The sequence below is a fragment of the Daktulosphaira vitifoliae genome, unplaced genomic scaffold, assembly GCF_025091365.1.
Source record: "Daktulosphaira vitifoliae isolate Bord-2020 unplaced genomic scaffold, ASM2509136v1 Scaffold_1, whole genome shotgun sequence".
Classification (NCBI taxonomy): domain Eukaryota; kingdom Metazoa; phylum Arthropoda; class Insecta; order Hemiptera; family Phylloxeridae; genus Daktulosphaira; species Daktulosphaira vitifoliae.
Window position 1 is genome coordinate 6,639,628 of NW_026099572.1, and position 23,154 is coordinate 6,662,781.

At 32.4% G+C, this 23,154-nt stretch overlaps 2 protein-coding genes across 2 annotated transcripts in view; one reads left to right on the plus strand and one right to left on the minus strand.

Annotated features, from left to right (window-relative positions):
* The window catches only part of LOC126910446 (lysine-specific histone demethylase 1A-like), a 357,992-nt gene that overhangs the window by 100,531 nt on the left and 234,307 nt on the right, over positions 1-23,154 (plus strand). The gene's annotated exons all lie outside the window — the stretch shown is intronic.
* The window catches only part of LOC126895208 (uncharacterized), a 99,084-nt gene continuing 80,313 nt past the window's right edge, over positions 4,384-23,154 (minus strand). Inside the window, exon 2 of the mRNA XM_050666862.1 lies at positions 4,384-4,673. Coding sequence (XP_050522819.1) covers positions 4,579-4,673 — 95 coding nt within the window. The 3' untranslated portion in view covers positions 4,384-4,578. The remainder of the gene's footprint in view (positions 4,674-23,154) is intronic.

The window sequence follows — 23,154 nt, forward strand, 5'->3', positions numbered from 1 at the left end:
ACAACATTATTTAACTATGCAGGTTACGGCAGAGCGAGCGGCGTGTGCGTGTCAAATTACACGTTTAAAAGTTTGGCCGGACAACAGCGCGTTTACAGGACGGTACTATAGCGGTTGTCCCGGCGAAAATTACCGGTGCTCTAACGCGGTGATGGCGGCAGAGGAGGCGGCAAACGAAGAGAACAGTCCGTCGCCGTTTTATACGCGTCTTGCAATTAATACATTGCGACTGTCCGCCCAGCGCTTCTCGCGCGTTTCAATAAAAATGGTGTATAAATATATATTTTTTTATTGGTAGTGTTTTATTTTTTTTACGCTACAAGCGCAACGACATTGTACAGATGGACATAAAAAACTCTGGCCGTATAGACAGAGCGGATTGAAAACGGTTGTAATTCGGACACTTCAAATGAACTGGTGGTAATAATGGCGAATAAGTAATGGACTTCAATTAGGACGGCGACGTTGCTGCGGTAAGTGTTATATATTATGGTAATCGTTTTGCGTCGAGCCAACACGTTACACGACAGTCTGTCGGTGGAGAAAAATGTGTACTTGTATTAAAAACAATAACGCGAACCGATCGTAAAGTATAAGTGGTTAAACTTAGTGACACGCGCGGCAAGGAGGTGAACGATCACGTTAATACTTTGAGTAATTCAAATACAAGTTTTTCAGAAATATTTCAAACGACAATCGGGACAGTTATTAAAATGTATTACGCGTGATAAGTACATGTGGATAAAGTCTGTTTGAAGAAATTACACACTCGACGCGTTAATACTAACAAGCTCACGTTTAAACACTACGTTTTAATTAAGACATTCGTATCGACTTTAGACATTAATACCGTTTGATTTTTGTGCAGTTAACACTCGACTCGTGTCTTGTCCCGTAAATCTTCTTAAAAAAAAAAAAATATTTCACGCTTTGTAAGCATTCTGAAACAACAGTACAAATATGCTTTGGCTCGTCGTCGGCGAGCTCAGTTAATTAAGACGGATTTAACCAAAAGTGAACCTGTTTTTCGTGTCAACTCGGCGGCGGTGGTCGTGGCTAACAATGACTCACACGTAGTTTTTNCGGCGGCGGTCGTGGCTAACAATGACTCACACGTTGTTTTTCACAAAAGCTTTACACGCGAAAACCATTATGAGCGGACAATAGTACCGAGTAGGCGAAACTCGGCGACTCTGGTTGCGAAATAGCCGAGACAATTGTACGAGGTGGTAACCGATAAGCGAACAATAATGTTGTTGGCACTAAAGTGCGGCTGACATCATACTCTCTCTCGGGCGTAGGATCGATCGGTCGTGTGTGTACATCCGTTGGGCGATAATTATTATTCTCCTATACGATCATCGCAGATAGGAACGCGCGGTGTCCACATTTATCTGATAGCAATAATTCCCAACGTTTGTGTCCGGCCGTCGTGCACAATGTGCCGGCGGTGTGTGAGTGACGCGTTGCGTGCCACCGCGACAGTGGAGCGACTTCATTACACTCGCGTCGTGTACCGACGGCCGGGGCGGAGAGGGCCGCGCGAATAATCGCCAAGTTTATCTAAACGAAAAAAAACAATAATCCCGCGCGTATTGGCCGGTGGACGCGGGACGGGGTGGACCGCATGCTGTCCCAGAAAAACAACACCTTCACTACGCGGCGGCGGCGGCGGCCTCGAACAGGCGGTGCACAAGTCGTTGCGACGGCCGAGACGCCATTGCCAAAGCCTCTCGCACCACACACTGCAATGACATGTTACTCGGAATTATGTTTTTCGTGTGCACGTGAATATGTTTTACACACAAACATGTTACAATATACATCTATATTTATTTTACAAACGTCGCATAATCGTTGTTATTATAGCTATTATTTGTGTGTGTGTTTTTTTATATATTTTTTTCATGATACGCACTGATCGCCCAGCGTTACCCGTTGTTTTATAATGTCGCCGACCGCATAATTTATACGGCAAAAGGAACCCGATAGCAAACGACAGTTGGAACATTACATGGACAGACAACGAAAAAATGTTTACTGCCCGCTGTGTTCACGAACCGTCTCCTCCTGTCCGTATATTATCGTACGGCCGCCTAACACGGACGACAGCGTCCAAGACCGAATCTCACGGATTGTCCGTTTTTTGCGGTTCGCGTGTGGCGTTTGTCTGGGGCCACCTAGAGACGTGCGCTTGTTTTGGTTCGGCTACTGCTGTTGCCACTTCACCAGCGCTGGTCATTCGATAATCGCACGCATATACTACAGTCATTGAAAACCGAATTTTCCTAAAACCGACAACTGCCCCCCCCTCCCCAGAATGACATTACTAGATAACGACGAATAGACAAATGTATGAGCTAAACAAGATTTCATTGATACTGTTTTTACAAAAGGCGGTCACGACGTCAAATCTTACACGGATTTAGGGTAATTAGAATCGCACGGGCGGGTACGCGTTTTGTATTTTTGAGATATTATTATTATCTTTGGAGTGTATACATGTTTTTAATGTAATCGCGGTCGGATTCCGGAAAACATTCCCGCAATAAAAAATATCGCATAGTTAAAAGCGGAAGATAAGCGCAAAAAAACGTCGGACGCACTTTCCTCGGCCTATCGCGAACGGCCAGTCACATTTTACAAGTGGAAACCATTCACGTGTAACTTTCCGCATGGAAAATGTCTAACAACAGAAGGCGGGTCTCATTGGCTGTACGCACTCCGCTTTTTTGCCCCGTTATTATTATTATTATTTTTTTGTACTACTTTGGAGTTTTTTTATGCAACTCGCATTCCTCGTACAAAACGATCTGCCACGTGTATTCCTTTGAACCCGACGGTTGTGCGATGACGCACAACAAGAACCGAACGCCAGCGAAATCACAACGATTGCCCCGAGAAAGCCAACACCGCGTTGTCGTTTTCGCTGTTCATCGAGTGTGCACTTGAATGCTAAGCGACGTCCAGCGGCTGTCGCATCGCAGATCAAAGAGCACGTCCCGCGAAATATCACGCGTATTAATATGTCGAGGGCGACGGCGACGGCACAGACGAATTCCGGCCGTTGGACAGCCCGCGGCGACAATTGCTTTAGGAGAACGTTACAAACCGTGCGCTTTGGCAACAGACAATCGTACCGGATGAATTCGCCATTGAACCGTCGCCGTCTCCATAACACGTGTTTGTCCGGTAAAACGCGTTCGGCCAATAGAAATAAAAAGTCGTCCGTGCACAGCAAACCTGCAGTTATTTATAATGCGCGCGTACGCGTACACATCAAACGGGAGCGTTGTGTTGCAACATCACATTGAATGTAAATTTGTTAGAGCGGAATAGAACCGACCGCTCAATGTTTGAATAGAAGACAAAATTATTGTCCCGCCGTGTCTGCGCATTCCCGTTCTACTGCATAGCGAGTCCTGCACACTGAAATCGGTTTTCAAGTAATATTTACATGTCGCTGCTGTTCCCGAGAAAAATAGCCGACGCGACGAGACGGCCGTTAATTGTCGCAATTGAATACTAACGCGTTCCGTACACTCGCCGGAGTGCAATCAAACGATAATCTTATTTTACAGCTGACGACGGTGTATTACTTTGCAGGGTCGGGTCAACTTTAAGGGAGGGGAGGGGGGGAAGGGTGAGTTAAAACAACGACTAGTGCGACGCAAATAATTTTTAATTTTAACGATGCGCCATTTCTAAACGCTAAAAAAATGTTTTTCTCAATACCTTGAAACAATATGCCCAATCTCGTTTGTATGTACTAAGTTAAAATACCTATTTGTGTGCGATTAGAAATAAATTGTTTTAATATTCAGACTATGACTTATAATTCAATATAATAAATCAAATAGTGTTAGACGAATAAAAAATTAATTTTAAACAATCGTTATTTAGACAATTCCGACTTGTATCAATATTTATTTCTAACCTTAGAACATAATGATAAATTAAAGCCGAGTTTAGTAGCTTGATCACTCACAAAATAAATACAATACTAGTAAAAAAACTAGTTTTTTTTTTTTTATTATTAGTTGGTCCTTGAATTATCAGCTATAAATACCTTATTGGAATAATCTCTCACAAATTATAGGAGTATCAATTTTATTTCTTCAAATGACAATGTACTTAATTAACTAGCTTATTTAATAGACAATGACGCGACTAGGAAATTTATAACAACTTTTAGACCAGTAGTTCAGAGGTCATTATCGATTTAAAGTTATATCTGGTAGTGAGGACTGGATATCATCGATGGTTTGCCGGTTGTAGTCTTCCTTTTGCACAGGTATAAAAATGATAATAACATCCGAAGCATTCGCCCAAAAGTTGTTATCGACCAGTCTAAAATTTACTAATAACACTACGAGCGCAAAATAATTTTTTGCAAATCAATAAAATAATTTTATTTAAAAGCAATAACAACAACAATGTATTAAAATCAATAGTATTGAATAAACATATCCTTTCGATATAAAAACAAAATTTAACTATTGTTTCAATTAAGTTTAAGAAATAAAATAAAATAAAAACAACAAAATGATTCATCCCTGAGATGGAATCTGCCCATTTTTATTCTGTTTCTGAGACTTCTTCATTTTCGTATTCCGTTTTCACAAGTTCAACGATCTCTTCTAGTTTATTAATAACTTCATTATAATCTTGAGGTATGGAATAAAATTTACTGTTAGGTTTAGGAAATTGAGGAAATACCTGTATTAAAAAAGGCTCAGGTATATTTATGGTATATAAATTTTTTGATTTTGAAAATAAATAGTTTAACACATTAGGCTTAAATATATTGTAAGTCTCTAGAAAGTGAAAAACAAATTTTTCAATCATCGTATTCATATCATAATACAATTTATTTTTATCTTCGGGTTCAATTAAATTTTTTAATATTTCAACTGTATTTAATTTACTATTGTCTTTGTCTAATTTTAACCGTTTTAATACTTCCAGTAGCATTTTTAAAGGTACTCCAGTTTTTTCTAATACCCAAGAAGGTGTTTGCCCAAGTTTAATTGCTTTGTGGCTATAAAGAGTCAGTAAAAACACATATCTGTTTATTCTATCGCACATTAATTCCATACATTTCCAATAGGCACTGCTTATTAAAGTTTTTGATTCACCTTCGATTGCTTCTCGAACATATTGGCTGAATGTAATACAATTATTACCAGTCTCCACAGGACTATATTTTATGTATTCCCATTGTGAATAAAGTTTCAATTTTTCCAAATCTTCTTTAAGAGGAGTACTGTAAGTTGTTTTTACAAAGCTTATAGTACTTATTGTAATAGTAATCACAAAAATAGCAAAAGGCATCATCTTAATTTGAAATATTTTAGTAGCTAAAATCTTTTAAAATATTCGTCAAAGTCTTTTAAAACATTATTTAAATCGAGTCATTACTTTTAGGAAAACATTTAAAAACAGTTACATTACATTTTTTTATTTCTAGCTTATTGTACTTGTTTATTACAAATAACAAGACCATAAATATTCAGCATAAACTTAAATATTGCTGACAAGGTAATTCTAAAAATACAAAAATATAAGACAAATTTGTTTTAATTTTAATTGAACTTTAAGAAAAGCAACATTTAATTCTTCTTTAATAATAGTCATATTCAATATTTCCCTGATTTGTGATATTCACTGTTATTTCTTAATCAAATAATGACGTAAAATAAATTTAAGACAAAATTCCCAGTACAAAAAAATTCATTATGGTTCTAAATAATTCTTGAAATAGTTAAAAATATAAAAATTTATTACACATAAAAATATTATGACGTATGATTTATGAAAACTTATTTAAAATGTCAAATATTTAAAAAAAATTCTATTTTAATACAACTTTATGTTATGCAAATAAAAAAATTAATTTCTAACGGGCAATATTTTTTTTATTTTAATTACTCATACATATATTTATAACATTCACAATTAATTCAGCTGGCAATAGATCTAACTGACAATTCTTATAATATAATTTTTATTTCGCTGTACATTTTTTTTTTTTTACAATATTTGTATTCTTAGACTAAAAAATAAAAATGCACTTTTTTTTTTTAACTTTTAAATGGTGTTGCGTACGAGGCAGCTAGACCGTAGGACGGCTAGTTGTGCACCGCACTAGAACGCCGATTTACCTTAAGCCTGTTTAATAAAACGTTAATAATGATGAGAGTGGGTCTATACATCCAATAAGTAAACGAGAGTCGACAATAATTAAATAACAAATAATCACATATATTAGAAATTGCTCAGAGAGTATCTTAAATTTAAGGGGTAACGGGGGGCCCTTAAATACCAGTGGCCGGCGAAGCGGCATAAAACAAAATAATTAATCTCAATTAGAACAAACAATAATTAACATTAAAAATAGTATAAAACGCAGCTGAAAAGATAACGTTGCTGACGATGATGAGTGGACTGTATGAGATCTTGTGGTAATGGTGTCGAACATCCGAGTATGAAGAGTCAGAGTGCAGATCCAGGCACGTAATGGCAGATGAGCACAGAGAATACGGCAATGATAATGTTTAGTGCCCAATCACTAGTGTCGTGCAAGGGCACGTAAACTTTGAGCACAAGGGCGCATTAATAAACAAAAAATAAGAAAACTATGGCGAACAATTTACTATTCAGGCGAAGGCGCTGGCAACAGAAAAAAAACGACACGTAAAAAAAAAACGACAGTCAGTCACTTATGACAATGAACTGTACACGGATGACAATCGATTTGACGAGATGGGTGGGCAAGGGGATGAGTAGAGCAAGATGCTGGTGATCAGCTGTCCCGCGAAATAATATAATCAATGATCTTTGTAACAACTGATCAACTAGATCCTTCAAAAGGTGTTCCGTACCATACAAATGGGTTTTCAGAGCGTTTCTTTTACTGGGCTAATTATGAAACTCAACTTATTGAGTTACAGGCAATATAATAGATATACTTTTGTATGCAGCGTGGGTAACTCAATACGTCTTAACATTGTTGTTGACTTATTAAACATTTTTATAAGCAATGTTAAAATATGGTTATTTCAAAAATTAATATATATATATATATATATTCACGAATAAAAACATGCATTTAACGTAGTCTCAGAATGAAAAAAATTGAAAAAAAAAATTACAGGTTATGTTAATTGTATCAAAAGTTTGTAAGAGTTATTAATAACATCTATTCCAAGAAGTTTATTCGTAAATAATTAGCAAAAATGCATTATTTTATGTTCGATTATTAACGAAGTACATTCCCTTACAAAGTGCACGTAACACTTGTCATTAATTTTAGTTTCAATAAAATTATTGGAAAAATAATTGAACGAAGCACAAGTGTCTTCCGTAATTTGAACATGTTTTTTTTTAATATGGAGCCATAAAAATTAATTTTTTATAAATTTATAAGTCTTTCATATCAATTCGGTGATGATTTTGTCTACTTGTTCCTTTACACGAGTCATCAAATTTATTTTAATAACTGTTGCAATAGAAAACAAATTGTTTTACCTTAATAATATTACTTCCTTGAGGAAGATTATAGAAATTACATTCATTACTATATTGAAATTGAGAAAACATGAACGTTTTATTTTGTTAATCGACAACATTTTTCTAAAAATTCATAGAATAATATTCATTAATTTGTTAACGAGNGTGATGACTTTGTCTACTTGTTCTTTTACACGAGTCATCAAACTTATTTTAATAACTGTTGCAATAGAAAACAAATTGTTTTACCTTAATAATATTACTTCCTCGAGGAAGATTATAGAAATTACATTCATTACTATATTGAAATTGAGAAAACATGAACGTTTTATTTTGTTAATCGACAACATTTTTCTAAAAATTCATAGAATAATATTCATTAATTTGTTAACGAGAGTATGTCTCATCAACTTTTATACATTCGATCACTTAAAAAAGTCATTAGTTGAAATAAAAGTGTCCTATGAAATTTAAACACGTTCTTTCTTTATGCGCAGTGTTCCAATGTATGAAAAAAAAAATTTTTAATACTTAATTATTATTTAAATGATAAAAATTCAATTTTATTCTCATTAAAATTTGATTTTTTTGTTTTATTCTACTTTAATTAATATACAGTAGAATCTCGGTAATCCGACAAATATCAGACCACGCTACTGCCGGATTAACGAAAACGCCGGATTAATGGGGAGTTCACAAAAAACGCATTTTTACTAATTGAANAAATTTTTAGACTACTTAGTAACCTTTAAAAGTATAGGAAGTCTATTAGCAGAGTACATAACAGCTTTTATATTAGAAAAAAAAAAGAACTTATAAAACAAATTTTAGCCGTAAAAGTAAATATATACGAATAAAACGTACATTTTAAGAGTTAAAATTTAATGTTTAGCAAAAGAAAAATTGTTCTACAACACTCTTAATTCTTATAGTAAAAACTTTTAAGACTTTTAGGAAAAACGACAAATTTTGAACACCTCCAAACACCTGTAGAATCATTAGTAATAGCAATAGATTCATATTTAAATTCTGTAATCCTACAATCTTTAAAAAAAACTTGTATGTCTTTAAAAATTGATACAATTAGCAATAAAATTAGATTTTTTATTACTATAATTAACCCATGCTTATAATATCTTAGGATCTTATCGAGTTTAAGGTAAACAGTTCAAAGATTAATTTATTTAATTAATAATAATTTAATCAAAACTACTTATTCAACTAAGTATTCACTATCGATAAGACCAATAACATCTATTAATTTATAAAGAGCTTCAGAATATCCTAGGGGAGGCACATGGAAATTAAATAATGGATCAAAACGACGATGAGTTGGAATTCCCTTTAGTAAATTTTCTCTTACTTCCAGTGTTAGAATTATCGGTTGATTTTTTAAATACGAACTAAAGTTATCGAACATTCTATTTTTTTCTATTTGATAATTAGTGATAAAATATAAAATATATCTATTCATCGTTGACGTAATTGTTTTTAAAACATTTCTATGATTATCGCCAAGTTTCGTTAAATCCAAAATTTCCGTTCTTAAATCTTCCATTTTATCAAATCTTAAAGGTTCTACAGTTTTGTACAATTTTCTAGCAGTTTTTTCGATGACTTGCAAAAGGTAAGGCTGTTCCATTCTATACTTTATCGTTTCGTAGGCAAATAGAGCTAACAATAAGGTGTATCTATAAGTTCGAATAATTATAAATTGCATACCTCGCCAATAACTACGATTAATTCGACTCTCTACTTTAGTTATGATTGATTCCTCGACATANCAGTTTTGTACAATTTTCTAGCAGTTTTTTCGATGACTTGCAAAAGGTAAGGCTGTTCCATTCTATACTTTATCGTTTCGTAGGCAAATAGAGCTAACAATAAGGTGTATCTTCATAAAAAATGATTTTGGATTTGTTTTAAATCTTTTATAGTTGGTTTATAAATGGATTGTTTTCCATCAGTCCTAGATTTTGTAATAAATATTACTGAACATGCAGTAATTAGTGCTGTGGCAACAACAAGTGTAAAAATTTTCATCTTGATTTGACTGCGTTAAATGAAATCTCAACTAAATATAATTAATGGTTTTATATACTTTTTTTACAATTATTGAAGTTATGTTTAATTTTGAATCTAATGTAAAAATTACAAATAAAACAACGCTTTACTCCCGAGTTTTATAAAAATACACAAGTCAGTGAACTATAAAAGCAAACACTACGAATATTGTCAATTTTCAGTTTTTAAGTGTACTTAGAATAATGAACTATAATTTCATAAAAAAAATTTAAATTAATACTTAAATTATTTTAAATCTACTAAAATTTAAATCATAATTTTATTTGGTTAACAATTACGCACAAAAAGTTTTCTAAAAATAATTCTTCGTTGAGCTTTGTGGTAAAAAAAAAGTTTCAAGTCTATCGATATACATGTTTTTTAGTTGCTAATATTTGCTAAGAAATCGTACAGACATTAATAAAACATGTTGTTAAATAAATAAAAAAAAACATTATTTTAACTGTTCGTGATTGATTAACACAGTTTAGTAGTAAAACATTTTTTTAATAATAACACATATATTTCTTTCCAATTACTAATGTCTTACATAATTATCACTTAAAAATTTTATTATCTTGGTATTGCTCCATAATATGGATGATATAACTACAATGAGCTCATTATCATTCTATTAATCAGATTACCTCGCGAAATTATTTTATTTTGTGTCACTTAAGTTAAAATTAATTAAACAATAATTTAGAACTTTTAAACAGTTTATTTTTTCTAGTGAGTATAATTAATATCAATATTACATTTTAAGACTTCAAAATCGACAAATTTTGAACCCCTCCAATCACCTGTAGAATTATTAGTANCGACAAATTTTGAACCCCTCCAATCACCTGTAGAATTATTAGTAATAGCAATAGATTCATATTTAAATTCAGTAATCCTAAAATGATTTGAAAAAACTATTTAAACATTTAAATATCAATACAGTTAGATATTTTATTATTATAATTTACACATGCTTATAATATCGTAGAATCTTATCGAGTTTAAGGTAAACAGTTCAAAGATTAATTTAATTAATTAATAATAATTTAATCAAAACCACTTATTCAACTAAGTATTCACTATTAATAAGCTGAATAATATTCATTAATTTAGGAACGGCTTCAATGACTCCTACAGGAGGCACATGGAAATCATATTTATGATAACCACGATGAGTTGGAAATCCACTTAGTAATCTTGCCCTTACTTCCAGTGGTAGAATTATCGGTTTACTTTTTAAATACAAAGAAAAGTGTTTGAACATTTTGATTTTTTCTAGATCAAAAGTAGTAATGAAATATAAAATATATCTGTTCATCGTTGACGTAACTGTATTTAGAGCATCCTTAAAATTACCGCCAAGTGTCGTCAAATCAATAATTTCCGCTCTTAAATCTTCCATTCTATCAAATCTTAAATGTTGTATAGTTTTGTACAATTTTTTAGCAGCTTTTTCGATGCCTTCCAAAAGGTAAGACTGTTCCACTCCAAACTTTAGCGATTCGTAGGCAAATAGAGCTAACAATAAGGTGTATCTATAAGTTCGATTAATTATAAATTGCATACCTCGCCAATAACTACGATTAATTCGACTCTCTATTTGAGTTCTGATTGTTTCCTCGACATAAAAATCATAAGGTTTTGAAACGAACTTTTGATATGACGTTTTAACCCGTTCTTCTTTTATGTAATTCCATAAAAAATGATTTTGGATTTCTTCCAAGTCTTTTATAGTTGGTTTATAAATGGATTGTACTTCAACAATCGTAGATGAATTAAGACATGCTACTGAACATATAGTAATTAGTACTGTGTCAATAGCGAGCGAAAACATTTTCATCTTAATTTGACTGCGTAAATTCAACTAAATATAATTAATCGTTTTATGATATTTTTTTACAAATATTGGAATTGTGTTTGATTTTTAAATCTATAATGTAAAAATTACAATTACAAATTAAACAACGCTTCACTTCGGAGTATTATAAAATTACATAAGTTTGTGAACTATAAAAGCAAACACTAAGAATATTCTCAATTTTCAGTTTTTTAGTGAACATTGAATAATGAACTATAACTTCAAAAAAAAAAAAAATTTAAATTAATACTTAAAATATTTTAATTCTCCTAAAATTTAAAACATAATTTTATTTGCTTACTTATAATGACTTTTTTTTTATTTACACAAGTTTATTGTAATCACTAATCCTGCGAGTACTTATATAAATATAACATTTGATTTATGTGTCGCACGCCAAAATTATTATTTGATTAACAAATATGAAAGCTACTCATCACATTTATTAAGACATGGGCGGGCAACGAAGTAGTATTATTATCTACGCATTGAGGTAAAACTTATTTCTAGGTTACTCCTAGAAATAGTTTATATTTTTTTACAAATAATTTAATATTTAGTACGGTTTGTAAAATTTAAAATAAATTTATTCAGTCCATTTTTATGAAAATTTCAATTTTTATAAAAAAAAAAAAGTTTGGATTATTATGCTAAATAAATAACATTGTAATGTTACACTTGAAAAAGGAAATTCTTATTTTAAATCGAGGAGGAATCATTGACCTCAGTTTTATATGTAGAAAACACCCTATTATTTGCTAATTTATAAAATATTTTATAACTTTATCGCAACTTATATAGCGCCTAAAAGACAAAAACTATAATAGATTTCAATTTGTTATTTCTCTATTTGTCTTTAACGTCCTCTTTGAAAAGCTGCGCGTGTGTATAAAGAAGATGGGAAAACCCACACGAATATATACGAACCTTAGGACCCATACAATGGTCCTTAGGTCTCAACTTATAAACAATACAAATCAATTTTGTATACAATTTATATCTAATTATTATTTATATTAATCACTAGCAATTGTACGCGAGTGACACATAAACTTTATTCAGTTTAAATGCCATCATACGAAAAAAGAAGCAACTATGAACACTCTATTTTACTAGCTAACTCAAATTGGTAAGGTGATCATATAATAGACACGTATTCAAAAATTGATCTTAAAAGAGTAAAATATAACATCTTTAGATAAGACAAATTATTGGATTCCCAAGAATTACTTTTTGGAAAACAAAAAACCCGTAGGGCTTTGCTGTACATTATTGAGATATGTTCATAAAACAATAAATATGACGTTAAAATTACACCCAAATCTATAACGCGGCTTGCTTTATTTAACACACACCATTTTTGTTGTATAAATAAGTATCACATGATTTACAACGATTGAAGTAAATTTAGGAGCATTTTCATAAATTAACACGGAGACCGATATTTACACACCAATTTTGAAAACTATTGTAGTCAATTTATTGTTTTATTGAGTCTTCAGAATTAAAAGGCAAATAAATAATGATCAGCAAGAACAGGAAAAAGGAAACACTAAATTACTTTACTTATACGATTTGTAAAATCATAGAAGTAAAATAATAATTCAACTTTAATTCAGAAGGAGAAACGCCAGCAAACAATGATAGTGAGAACAAAAAACGAACAGGATTAAACAAGAAAAAACAATACCTATTATTAAGTTAGGTCTACATTTAATACTCCGATATGTTCTTCAAAAAACTTTTACTATAGATATACTCGAGTTAGAAATATTCAATAATTCATCAGTGACACACAAATTAGATGTACTCAAAGTATATCTAACTATGTACGATCGAGTGATCGTACACAATTAATAATACAATATTAATTATTATAAAAATGTACCTATGGCATTATTTTGGGACCACTTGTTCATCATACAAATAGATATGTTCCAATAAATTTTATTTCAACGCAATGAGATATCAAAAAATTTATAATAATAAACCACAGACCTTGTAGTAAGTTACAAACATCTCTTGAAACTTCTAAAATTGAATAGGAATATTTACATGAAGTACTCAAATATTTTTTAAATAATTAACATGTTTATAAATTAAAGTGAATAATTTATTTATATAAAGTCAAATAAATGTAAATGTATTATATACAGATTTATTTTTATCATCAGTTTCAAAGAATATTAAAACAAACATCAAATAATTGAATTGTATTAAAAAAAGAAAAAAACACACACACACACACACAGATTGTCTTGATTAATTATTATATTGAGTATTCATTGTCAATTAGTGTAATTATCTTACATAATCGTTTGTAAGCCGTCTCACAACTTTCTTGCGGTATAATGTGAAAATCATATGATTCATCTTTATTATGAGGTTGAGGAAATTCCTTAAAAATTGTTTCCAATGTTTCCTGATTTATATCTATTGAACTTTTGTTTAAGTATGAAGAAAGAAAAGTTGAACAACAATTAGACTGTAATCCGATAGTTTCATTAAAGTACAGTAAAAGTGTGTTCAGTGTCATTGCCATTAAATGCAATGCGTTTTTAGGATCTTTTTGTAACGACGTTATTTGTTGAATTTCCTTTCTTAAATCAACAACCCTGTCAAATTCCATCTGGTCCAAAGTCCTATATAATTTATCGAAAGGATTTATTAAAATGTTCAAAACATCAGTTTGATCCATTCCGGATTTCTGGGCTTCATTTCCATAAAAAATTAGTAGAAAAGCATATTTATATGTACGATCACTCATACGCTGCAAAATTTTCCAATAAGCGTCATTAATTTGGTTTCCATTTCCGTTTTTGATTGAATCAGACACCAACAAATCCAACTTAATTATTTTACCGTCGAATCCGTTAACATAATATTCTTTTACGTATTCCCATAAAAAATGATTTTTAATATTTTCCAAGTCTTCTGCAAATTTAATAGTGGGCCACTCCATCGTACAATCAGTTGCATTAACAAAACTTATGTTTATTATCATAGCGACTATAACAAATGCGAAAAACTTCATTTTTGTATAAATGTGTAGGAAAAACGTCCAGGAACCTTTTAAGTTATTACTTTATAAAATCTCAATCTCAATTTTTAAACTACACCGATTTGAAATAGTTACAATTGTTATTTTTTTTAATGCGTACAATCTGTATTTTTATTTTAGAATTTAACAATTGAAAAACAAGACTATTAATCATTATATTTACACGTTTTTTGCAAAATGTTCTATTTGTTACTATTATAATTAAAATTTTAGTCGGAGTTCGTGTAATTTCAGCAATAACGTCTGACTTGTTTTTTCTCTAAATACACGAAACAGTTTTTTTGACTATGTTAACAATGTTCAACGATACAGACGAGTAAACAGAAAGCGACTTATTGCTGCTGTGACGCTAAAGAAAGACTGTGACTACATAGTTAGAATTCATTATAAATAGCATATTACAAGATACTAACCGAGCGGTGCTTGTGCGTATCATCAACTTATGGCGTTGATAAAAAGATGAAACGATAAGAGGGCACGCACACGTCGTACATAATCGACCAACGGAAAAGTATCGGAAGCCGACCGCTGCGTTATGAATTTTTTTTTGCTACTCAGTTTTTTCCTTCGATACACATTTCATTGCATCGCGACCTTATCACGGCTGAGAACCAATGGCCGAAGGGTAAGAGTGCGGGCAGGGGAAGGTAAGCCGACGCTAAGTTCGCCTTACCAGCCGGCTAAGCTATTGGTACATTGCTAAGAACAATATAACGTTATGACTAAAAAAAAGTACCTAATTGATATTGTAGTGGCGCATGGTTGAAAAAATTATATTATTGGCCAAAAGTCGGAGTACTATGGCGACTAATGTTTTGGTAACCTTTATGAGCGCCATACGTTTTTTACATCATAAAACAACGGTTTTGCAAGGCGGAAAAAAAAGCGTCTTAATCTCAAAAAAACAACGAAGACTTATAAGACCCGAAACAATAAAATGCGTTTTTGTCAGTGAAAACCGCAATGCTTCGCAATATCACACAACAAATTGATTTGGTGATACTTCTCTACATCCCAATACCGCCGACAAGTCACTGCGACACAACAACATACAGACTGTCGTAACCAACGGGTATGGTGCGCGGACAGTCCAAGTTTAGCCGTAACGCAATTTCTCTTTCGTTTCAGTTTACCACGTCGCAGTACACAAACGGCCGTGACTTGCACAAAGTTTCCCTTTTATCTCGGCGACCGTGAGCAATTTCACGGTCGCACGGTGGCTCGGGTCGAAAACGGAAAATCTTTTGTCGACCGGCGGCCCCACACTAGCGGCCGTCCAGTCCGCGTAATAAATCGTTTTCGTTTCCAAGCGTCCCCTGAGCAGTGGACATCAACACGCGGCCGTGTCGCACACGATGTCGTTGAACGACGCGGGCAGGAGGTGTGCGGCAAGTGGGTACGATTCGCGGGTTGGTGGCGCCACGCGGTTTTGTCGGATCCGGCACGAGGCGGACAGCGTCCGAGACGTGCAAAAGTTTACTCTGTTATTGGATGCGGACGTCTGCGCGCGCTAACGGCTAGAACAGCGACAGACGTACGCTGACAAGCCGATGTCGGCACTAGGCGGACCGTTAAAATATTTTTTATCGCACAAAACAGTAGAGCAGTTATGCGTGTGAAATGTGTCGCCGGTGAACAACACGGCAATTTAAATGAGCGCTTAGTAGTGACAACTGGTGTTGTCGTCGAAAGCGTTGGAAGTTTTTGATCTAACAGAGTTAACGACATTTTGATAGGTCTGACGTTATCACAATCCACACGGCGGCGTCAGGTCACCCGCAGCCTAAACCGTAGTAGGTTCCCATTAATAAATACTTATTTTACACACAAAAGCGAGCGGCCACACAGCGGAAAGCGGGAACGATATTTGTTCGAATGGCAGAATACAAAAAAAAAACAAAATTAATAACTGACAGCAGACGAGACATTGTGTGACGATGACAGATGACGTTCTGCTCTCAGATCAATGAAATGGTTCCGGGAAAACCGCGTCGATTAAACGCGGCAATAAAAAATGTATAAATGTCAGCAACGATAATATATTCACATGCGATTCATAGCGCATCAATCAGTACGCCCGTACCGGCGCAGTAATACATAACGACGATACTCTTCTGTGCAGTACAAGTGCACTTGGCTTCCGAATTGGACACTAATATATTTATTTTCGGACGCACTTTGCATAATTGAGACGTTCCCTAAAAAAATCACAGGCGCATAACGCGAGTTACAGGTATATTTTGGGGCGACAACAATTGAAAAATCGAACGTCAATTTTGAAACATCTATGCACAAGAATGTGTTTTTTAGACGAACGAAAAATAATACTGCACGCTCTATGATGGATGACGTGAAATTAACATATCAAGTAAGCATCCCCTCAACACAGTAATGACCGTACGCAGTGGACGCATACTGCACTGCGGATCAACGAACTCGTCCGCTTCGGATTTTACCGTGTCCGTCTCCGTGAGCCGGGTAAAAAATATCTCACTAGCACCATCGTGTGTCTCACAAAAATTTAACTGATCAGTTTGATGATACGCGACCATTGTAATCAGCGCCCTCGATAAATTTGAAGAAAAAAAAAACCGCTGTGCGCTAAACCAAGAAACCTTTTAAATGGGTACTGCGGTAGGCAGTTATATTTGTATTGTGAACGGAAGACGACCGTCGTTAAGTCTGCGACAATGTAGTTAATGTAAACACGAATTGACATTACATTGTACTAGACGAAGAATTTGCAGGTATTTTGGTGGCATCTATTCATTTATTTCCATGGCAATAACGGTAAAACATGCCCGACGGTCGACAGGACATTATTGTGGAATTTTTTTGGAAGCCTACTCGTGTCCGACGTTTGTTTTATTTAACAGCAGAAAACCTAAAGGATTTTTCAAGGTATTTGAGAATGTCATTTTTTTTTTAACCTTTGGTCATTGATAAATTATTTATAAAATATCAGTTTTTTTTATAATTGTTTAGTGTTTATACATACGAGGTTATCGGTTAAGGATACGACACTCCTTTTCTCAGAAACTAATAGCCATTTTTAATGTTTGTTAAGACAAGACATATTTGGTTCAAAAAACTCTTCAACGATATGTAATTAACCTAATACCTCAACTTGTATTTTCTTAAATGGGAATCGATACTTTTAACTTTATAGTATGACAAAAACATTTTGCTCTTACAATTTTTTTATGCGATAAATCTGTAGCAGCATTTGAATACATTGAGTAGGTATGTAACGCGAGTAGGTACGACTTGTGTTTGTGCACTAGTATTATGATTATGAACCAGCCAATATTCTTAAATGATAAAAGCTTTTTTCGTTTCCAACTCTATTTAAATATAAAATTTTAAAGATTGCACGAATTAAAAAAAAATATTTGAAAGCTTTAGTAATGAACTTAGCTTAAACACCAAGTTTCTATTTTATTTATACCTTATCAATGTAATTGCCGTTTTTACAAAATAATCCATTAAGGACAAAACTTTTATTTCTAGAATTAATATAAATTGTCTTCCAAAAGTACCATTTAATAACTTTTACTTTACACGCATTTACCCACAGATATTTCGGTAACCTTTTTTTAATATTCCGATTAAATTTGATTCATATTACCATTTAAATGTACTAGTTTGGAATATTTTTCGACGACGACCTGCCCCGGACGTTTGTTTTTTTGACAGCAAAAAACCCAAAGGAATATTTTGTAAATCGTACGAAGTAAAATAAATGTATTTTTTTTTATTGATGTATATATTTAATTTCTGTAGGACGTTATCGGACAGCTTGTCTAATAAAATAGTTAATTTTTTCCCACCGTGTCGTCGATATGGAAATAAATAAATACATTTCTAATACGCAGACATTATTGAATGACTAAACAGGTCTCTTGTAAGCTTCTTCGCGTCCGTTTTGGACGGTCCTGCGGAGGAGATATTCGAGATGTATTTTATTACTATAGAAACAGATCATGAACTATGTGTAATTTATTATCACGTACAGATTAAATCCGTTGCACCCGCGGCGTTCACTTCTCATTTCCCAGGCCCGTTGTTGTCCGAAAAGATGAAAACGATTGTTTTTACAACAGCCGGAGTGTATTCACTACTATTTTTTTGGACACCGTCATGACCGATAGTCGGTGATAACGACAATCTTAGCTGTTATGGAATTTAAACAGTCAGCAGAGACACCAAATAAGAAAAACTGGGTACACTTACACACACAAGAACAAAAAAAACCAAACCAACCTGTTCACTTGTACGATCCTTACGAAAGACGAGTAGTGTGTATATTTTTTGTTTTCTATAGGTGAGGGTCATTTATATTTTGTCATTATTTTTTTATTATTATCGTACGCGTTTCGGAGAAGTTATGAGTCACTGTGACGTTATCTCACGGTCCTTGTGCGTCTGCAGTGTATGACAGGCCTAATCCGTTACACACGGTTGCACGAATGCGACCACTGTCGACCGGCTAAATAAAAAAAAAAAATCATTTTTTTAACTGATACGTGATGTGCAATAAGCGACAACGACGTGTGCATGAAAATTTTGGAAAAATCAACACCGCCGTGTCACCTCCCGTTGGCCAAACGTCAAAAAGTCGTTCGAACGAGGCACACAGTCTTATTTTTATCCTACACTAGTAGGTTCACTTTTTAACCGGAGACGTGCAACGTGTATAGACATTAGCAATGCAAACGCTACACGGATAACTTCTGAACGGCAAGAACAAAAAAATAACACACACACACACAACGTCTTAAGTACTCGTATATGATTTAAACTCCCACCACTGCCCTACTTTTGTACAAACAAGCGCTTAAAGTCGTTGTAAAGTGTTTGTATTCAAATGTCTCAGGACGAGTATTTCCCTCCACTTGCTTTCCTGAATAATACTCGCGGCGTACAACACACTCGGTCGGCGATGACGAAGTTCTTCAATGGAAAATCATAAATGATAAAGTCTCTTTGTGCGTTTGTCTACGTCTGCCGCGGAGGGAAACGCATAAAAGACCGACATGAACATCAGTTCTACCACCGGAATTCCAAAAAAAAAAAACACTTTCGATTTCCTGTCTGCGGACGTTATCAAAACGTTTGGGACATGATGGGGCCAAATTGAAAACAATTGGTCAGATTACGTCCGGAGATTGTCGATGGGAAAACAAACAGTCGTGAAACACTAAAAGCGTTACTGTGTGTCGGTTCATAGTGATTTTGGACATGTTTCTGGAGCACATCCACTCTCTGGTGTCGCACGAAACGCACTAGCGATGACAATAAAAAACAATTAATGATTTCGCCAGTGGCTCGGACCAGACCGAGTAAAATGGTAACAGAAATTAATAGACCCGATGAAATGTCTAATAACATCATCTTACACACCTGCAAATGCTAACGCCATTTCTACTGGTCACTTCCCACAGAAGTGATTTTTCACAAACACGCCAACAATTATCGTCGATTAATATTTGTATGGCATTTTTTATTTATAACATGTATCAATGTGTATATTATTTCATCCCTGTGACGTGCTAACGGCACCGTGAATCAAAGTCGAAAATGTAATCATTTGAATTTAATGAATTTTATATTGTTATCTTGTTCCACGTATCTGAGAATTGAAAAAAGAGAAGCATATATATTATAAAGATGACATAATTTAATTGGAGAATGCGTATAAAAAGATACGGTTTCGTATATGTAGCGACTTTATTAACAATCTTATAAATAACGATTTTTAATAAGTCAAAGGTCATTGGGAAATTAGACAAAGTTACATTTAAGTAGAACTATAAATTGGTGAAAAATTAACACATAAGATATAGTGGCAATATCATGAAATTTCGAGAATTATGGCAACAAACAAATGCTTGGAACTGCAATGAAAAAAAAAGAAAAAAAAACTTAAATATGTTGCATTATCATTTGCTCGTACAGGCCAAACGAACAAGTACAATGTACTTAGAGCAGTGTATTAAATATGTCGAATTATTAAACATGACTCGAATGGTTCTATGAATGATTTAATTTACTATTTTATGGCAATAGCCTTCGAACACACTAAGAGGGCAAGACTATATAAAGTGGTTACAATTTTACAGGAATACTTCAAAAAATAAGTACCCTCAGAAAATTATAAACGGATACACTTAATGGCAACAATTTTTTTTCAAATTTATTTTAAAATACAATATTTTTAAACTAGAAATTGAGTCACGAGATGATTTATTAGAAACCCTTGAAATTAAACTTTTGTTTGCTTAATATTTATTGCATCATTTTTAAACCATATTTTAACGGTTTTTGTGTATATAGTAAACGTATACTGAAACAATATCACATAGTTCTTTAATTTCCATAAGTATATCAACGATTATAATAATATTTGATAGTTTAAATGTTATTACATTTCTATGTAACAGACATTTGAATTAAAATCAAATGTAACATTTAAAAAATAAAACACGTTTAACATAGCTAAAATAAAAAAGAATTACAAAATTAGGTATAGTTTATTAAATGTTCTCAATATTTTTTCAACAACAAAAACTGAAAAATATTTTCATAATTCCACGTTTTCTAAGTTAAATTCTATGGACTTATATTAAATAAATACCAAAGAGATCTTAAATAGGTAGTATAACTATTTGAATTTTTATGTTGAATAAGTCTCATCCAATTGTATTATTCTCCCTCATTCTGTATATGTATTTCTTAGTAGATATTTTCTATGTAAAAAAATCAATGTATGAATGTAATTAAATAAAAATCCAGATTAGTTATTAGATGATAAATTTTGAGGTATAAGTAAATGATCGAAAATATTTAGGCCAATGAAATTATATTTTTGTTATATAATATTACATTTTCCCACTTTCTGGAGATAACACAAATTTAATAGAGTAAAAAACAAGTAATTGAGGGACCCACTTGTTCATAGATGAGCAGGAACTTTGGTTTCACGTTAAATCATTAATTGATATAAGTTATACAAAATTGTGAAATAAAATAATTACAGATTAAGAAGAATTCAAAAATAAAATGCTATTGGAAATAGTCTGAAATTGTATTTATTTCAAGAATTAATTTTAAAGTCTTTCAAGTCCTGATTTGATTTATTTGATATTTCATTTTAAATTTAAAACAATCTAAATATATGATATATAAATAAGTATAATTTATAACAAAAGTAAATAATGACGTTTAAATTAGAAACAAATTTATACAAATTAATTTATTTTTTAAAAAATACAAGTTCATTTTACTATAAGTCTATATAATAAATATATTAGACATTTCCTATAGTTTTATAAAATTGAATTAAAGAAGAAAATAATTTTTTTAAATGGATAATAAAAGAGGATTTTTATTTGCAATCATAACAATTACAATATTTTGTAAGTCTAAAGCTAATGATGAATTACCCAATGATATACTCGCTAAAAAATATGAATTGGTGAAAAATGAATACGTTTATTCCCATGGAAATGTAAGAAAATTTGGAGAATTTCGGGACGATCCAACTGCTTTCAACAACGACCAAAAAAGAGATGATTTCTTAAGAAGAATTTACTGGAAGGCTCGTAAACAACGAATGAACAAGTACATTATACTTATAGCTATGTACAGTATTCAAATACTATATTTGACGAAAGATGATTCAATAAATGATATAATTTACGGTCTTATGATTACGGCTCTCGATAAAATCTTGAATAAAATAAAAGCAATTGAATATAGAGAGCAGATAAAATACTTCAGGAATAATTTAAATGATAAGTACTCAAGGAAATTTGTGAAACGGTTGCAATTAATGTCAAAAACTCTTTGGAGTCATATTATTAAACCGCCTAACTGGTCCTCCTTTGATACAGCAGATCGTCTTATGAATTTAGAATTTTTTGGTAGCCTATGTGTTCAGAAAAACGATTTCGTAGTGGATCTTTTTAAACCAGAAATGAAGTCACGAGATGAACTATTAGAAACCCTTGAAAAAATCGTACAACTATTGTTTGGTAATTATTTATAAACATATATTATATAATATTTTAACGATTTTTTGTAAATACTAATATAATACCACGTGAATTATTTGTTTTTTTTAATTTCCACAAGAAAATTATAATGAATACCTATTATGATGTATTGTCTGTAGAAACTTAAATAATTAACAATAGTACTAATAATTAATTATAAATGACGCACGCTACTTTAATTCTTAATTATGCACATTCAGTGGATAGCTATGTTATTAATTATTTCTCTATGCAACAGACTTTTGAATTCAAAACAAATGTAATATTAAAAAAACGGCTACCAAATGCTATTTTTGTGTGAAATTTCTCGATTTTATTTTTTATATTTGTAACTTTATAATGCTATAACTTATTGAAAAGTGTATGGATCAACAAAATTTTTTTATGAGAAATAATATTTTTTAATAATCCCTTTTTCATTCGACATACTTTATCTTAATCAGGGTATTAATAAGAAACTAGCAGATAATGTAGCTTTTGTAATTATCCACCAATTTCTTAGAATTAAACACTATCTACTGATTTGCATCGAAGCGTTTCTTATGATAGTGATTTTAATCACTGTCAGATTAAATCTATACTGGACCCAACTATGCAAC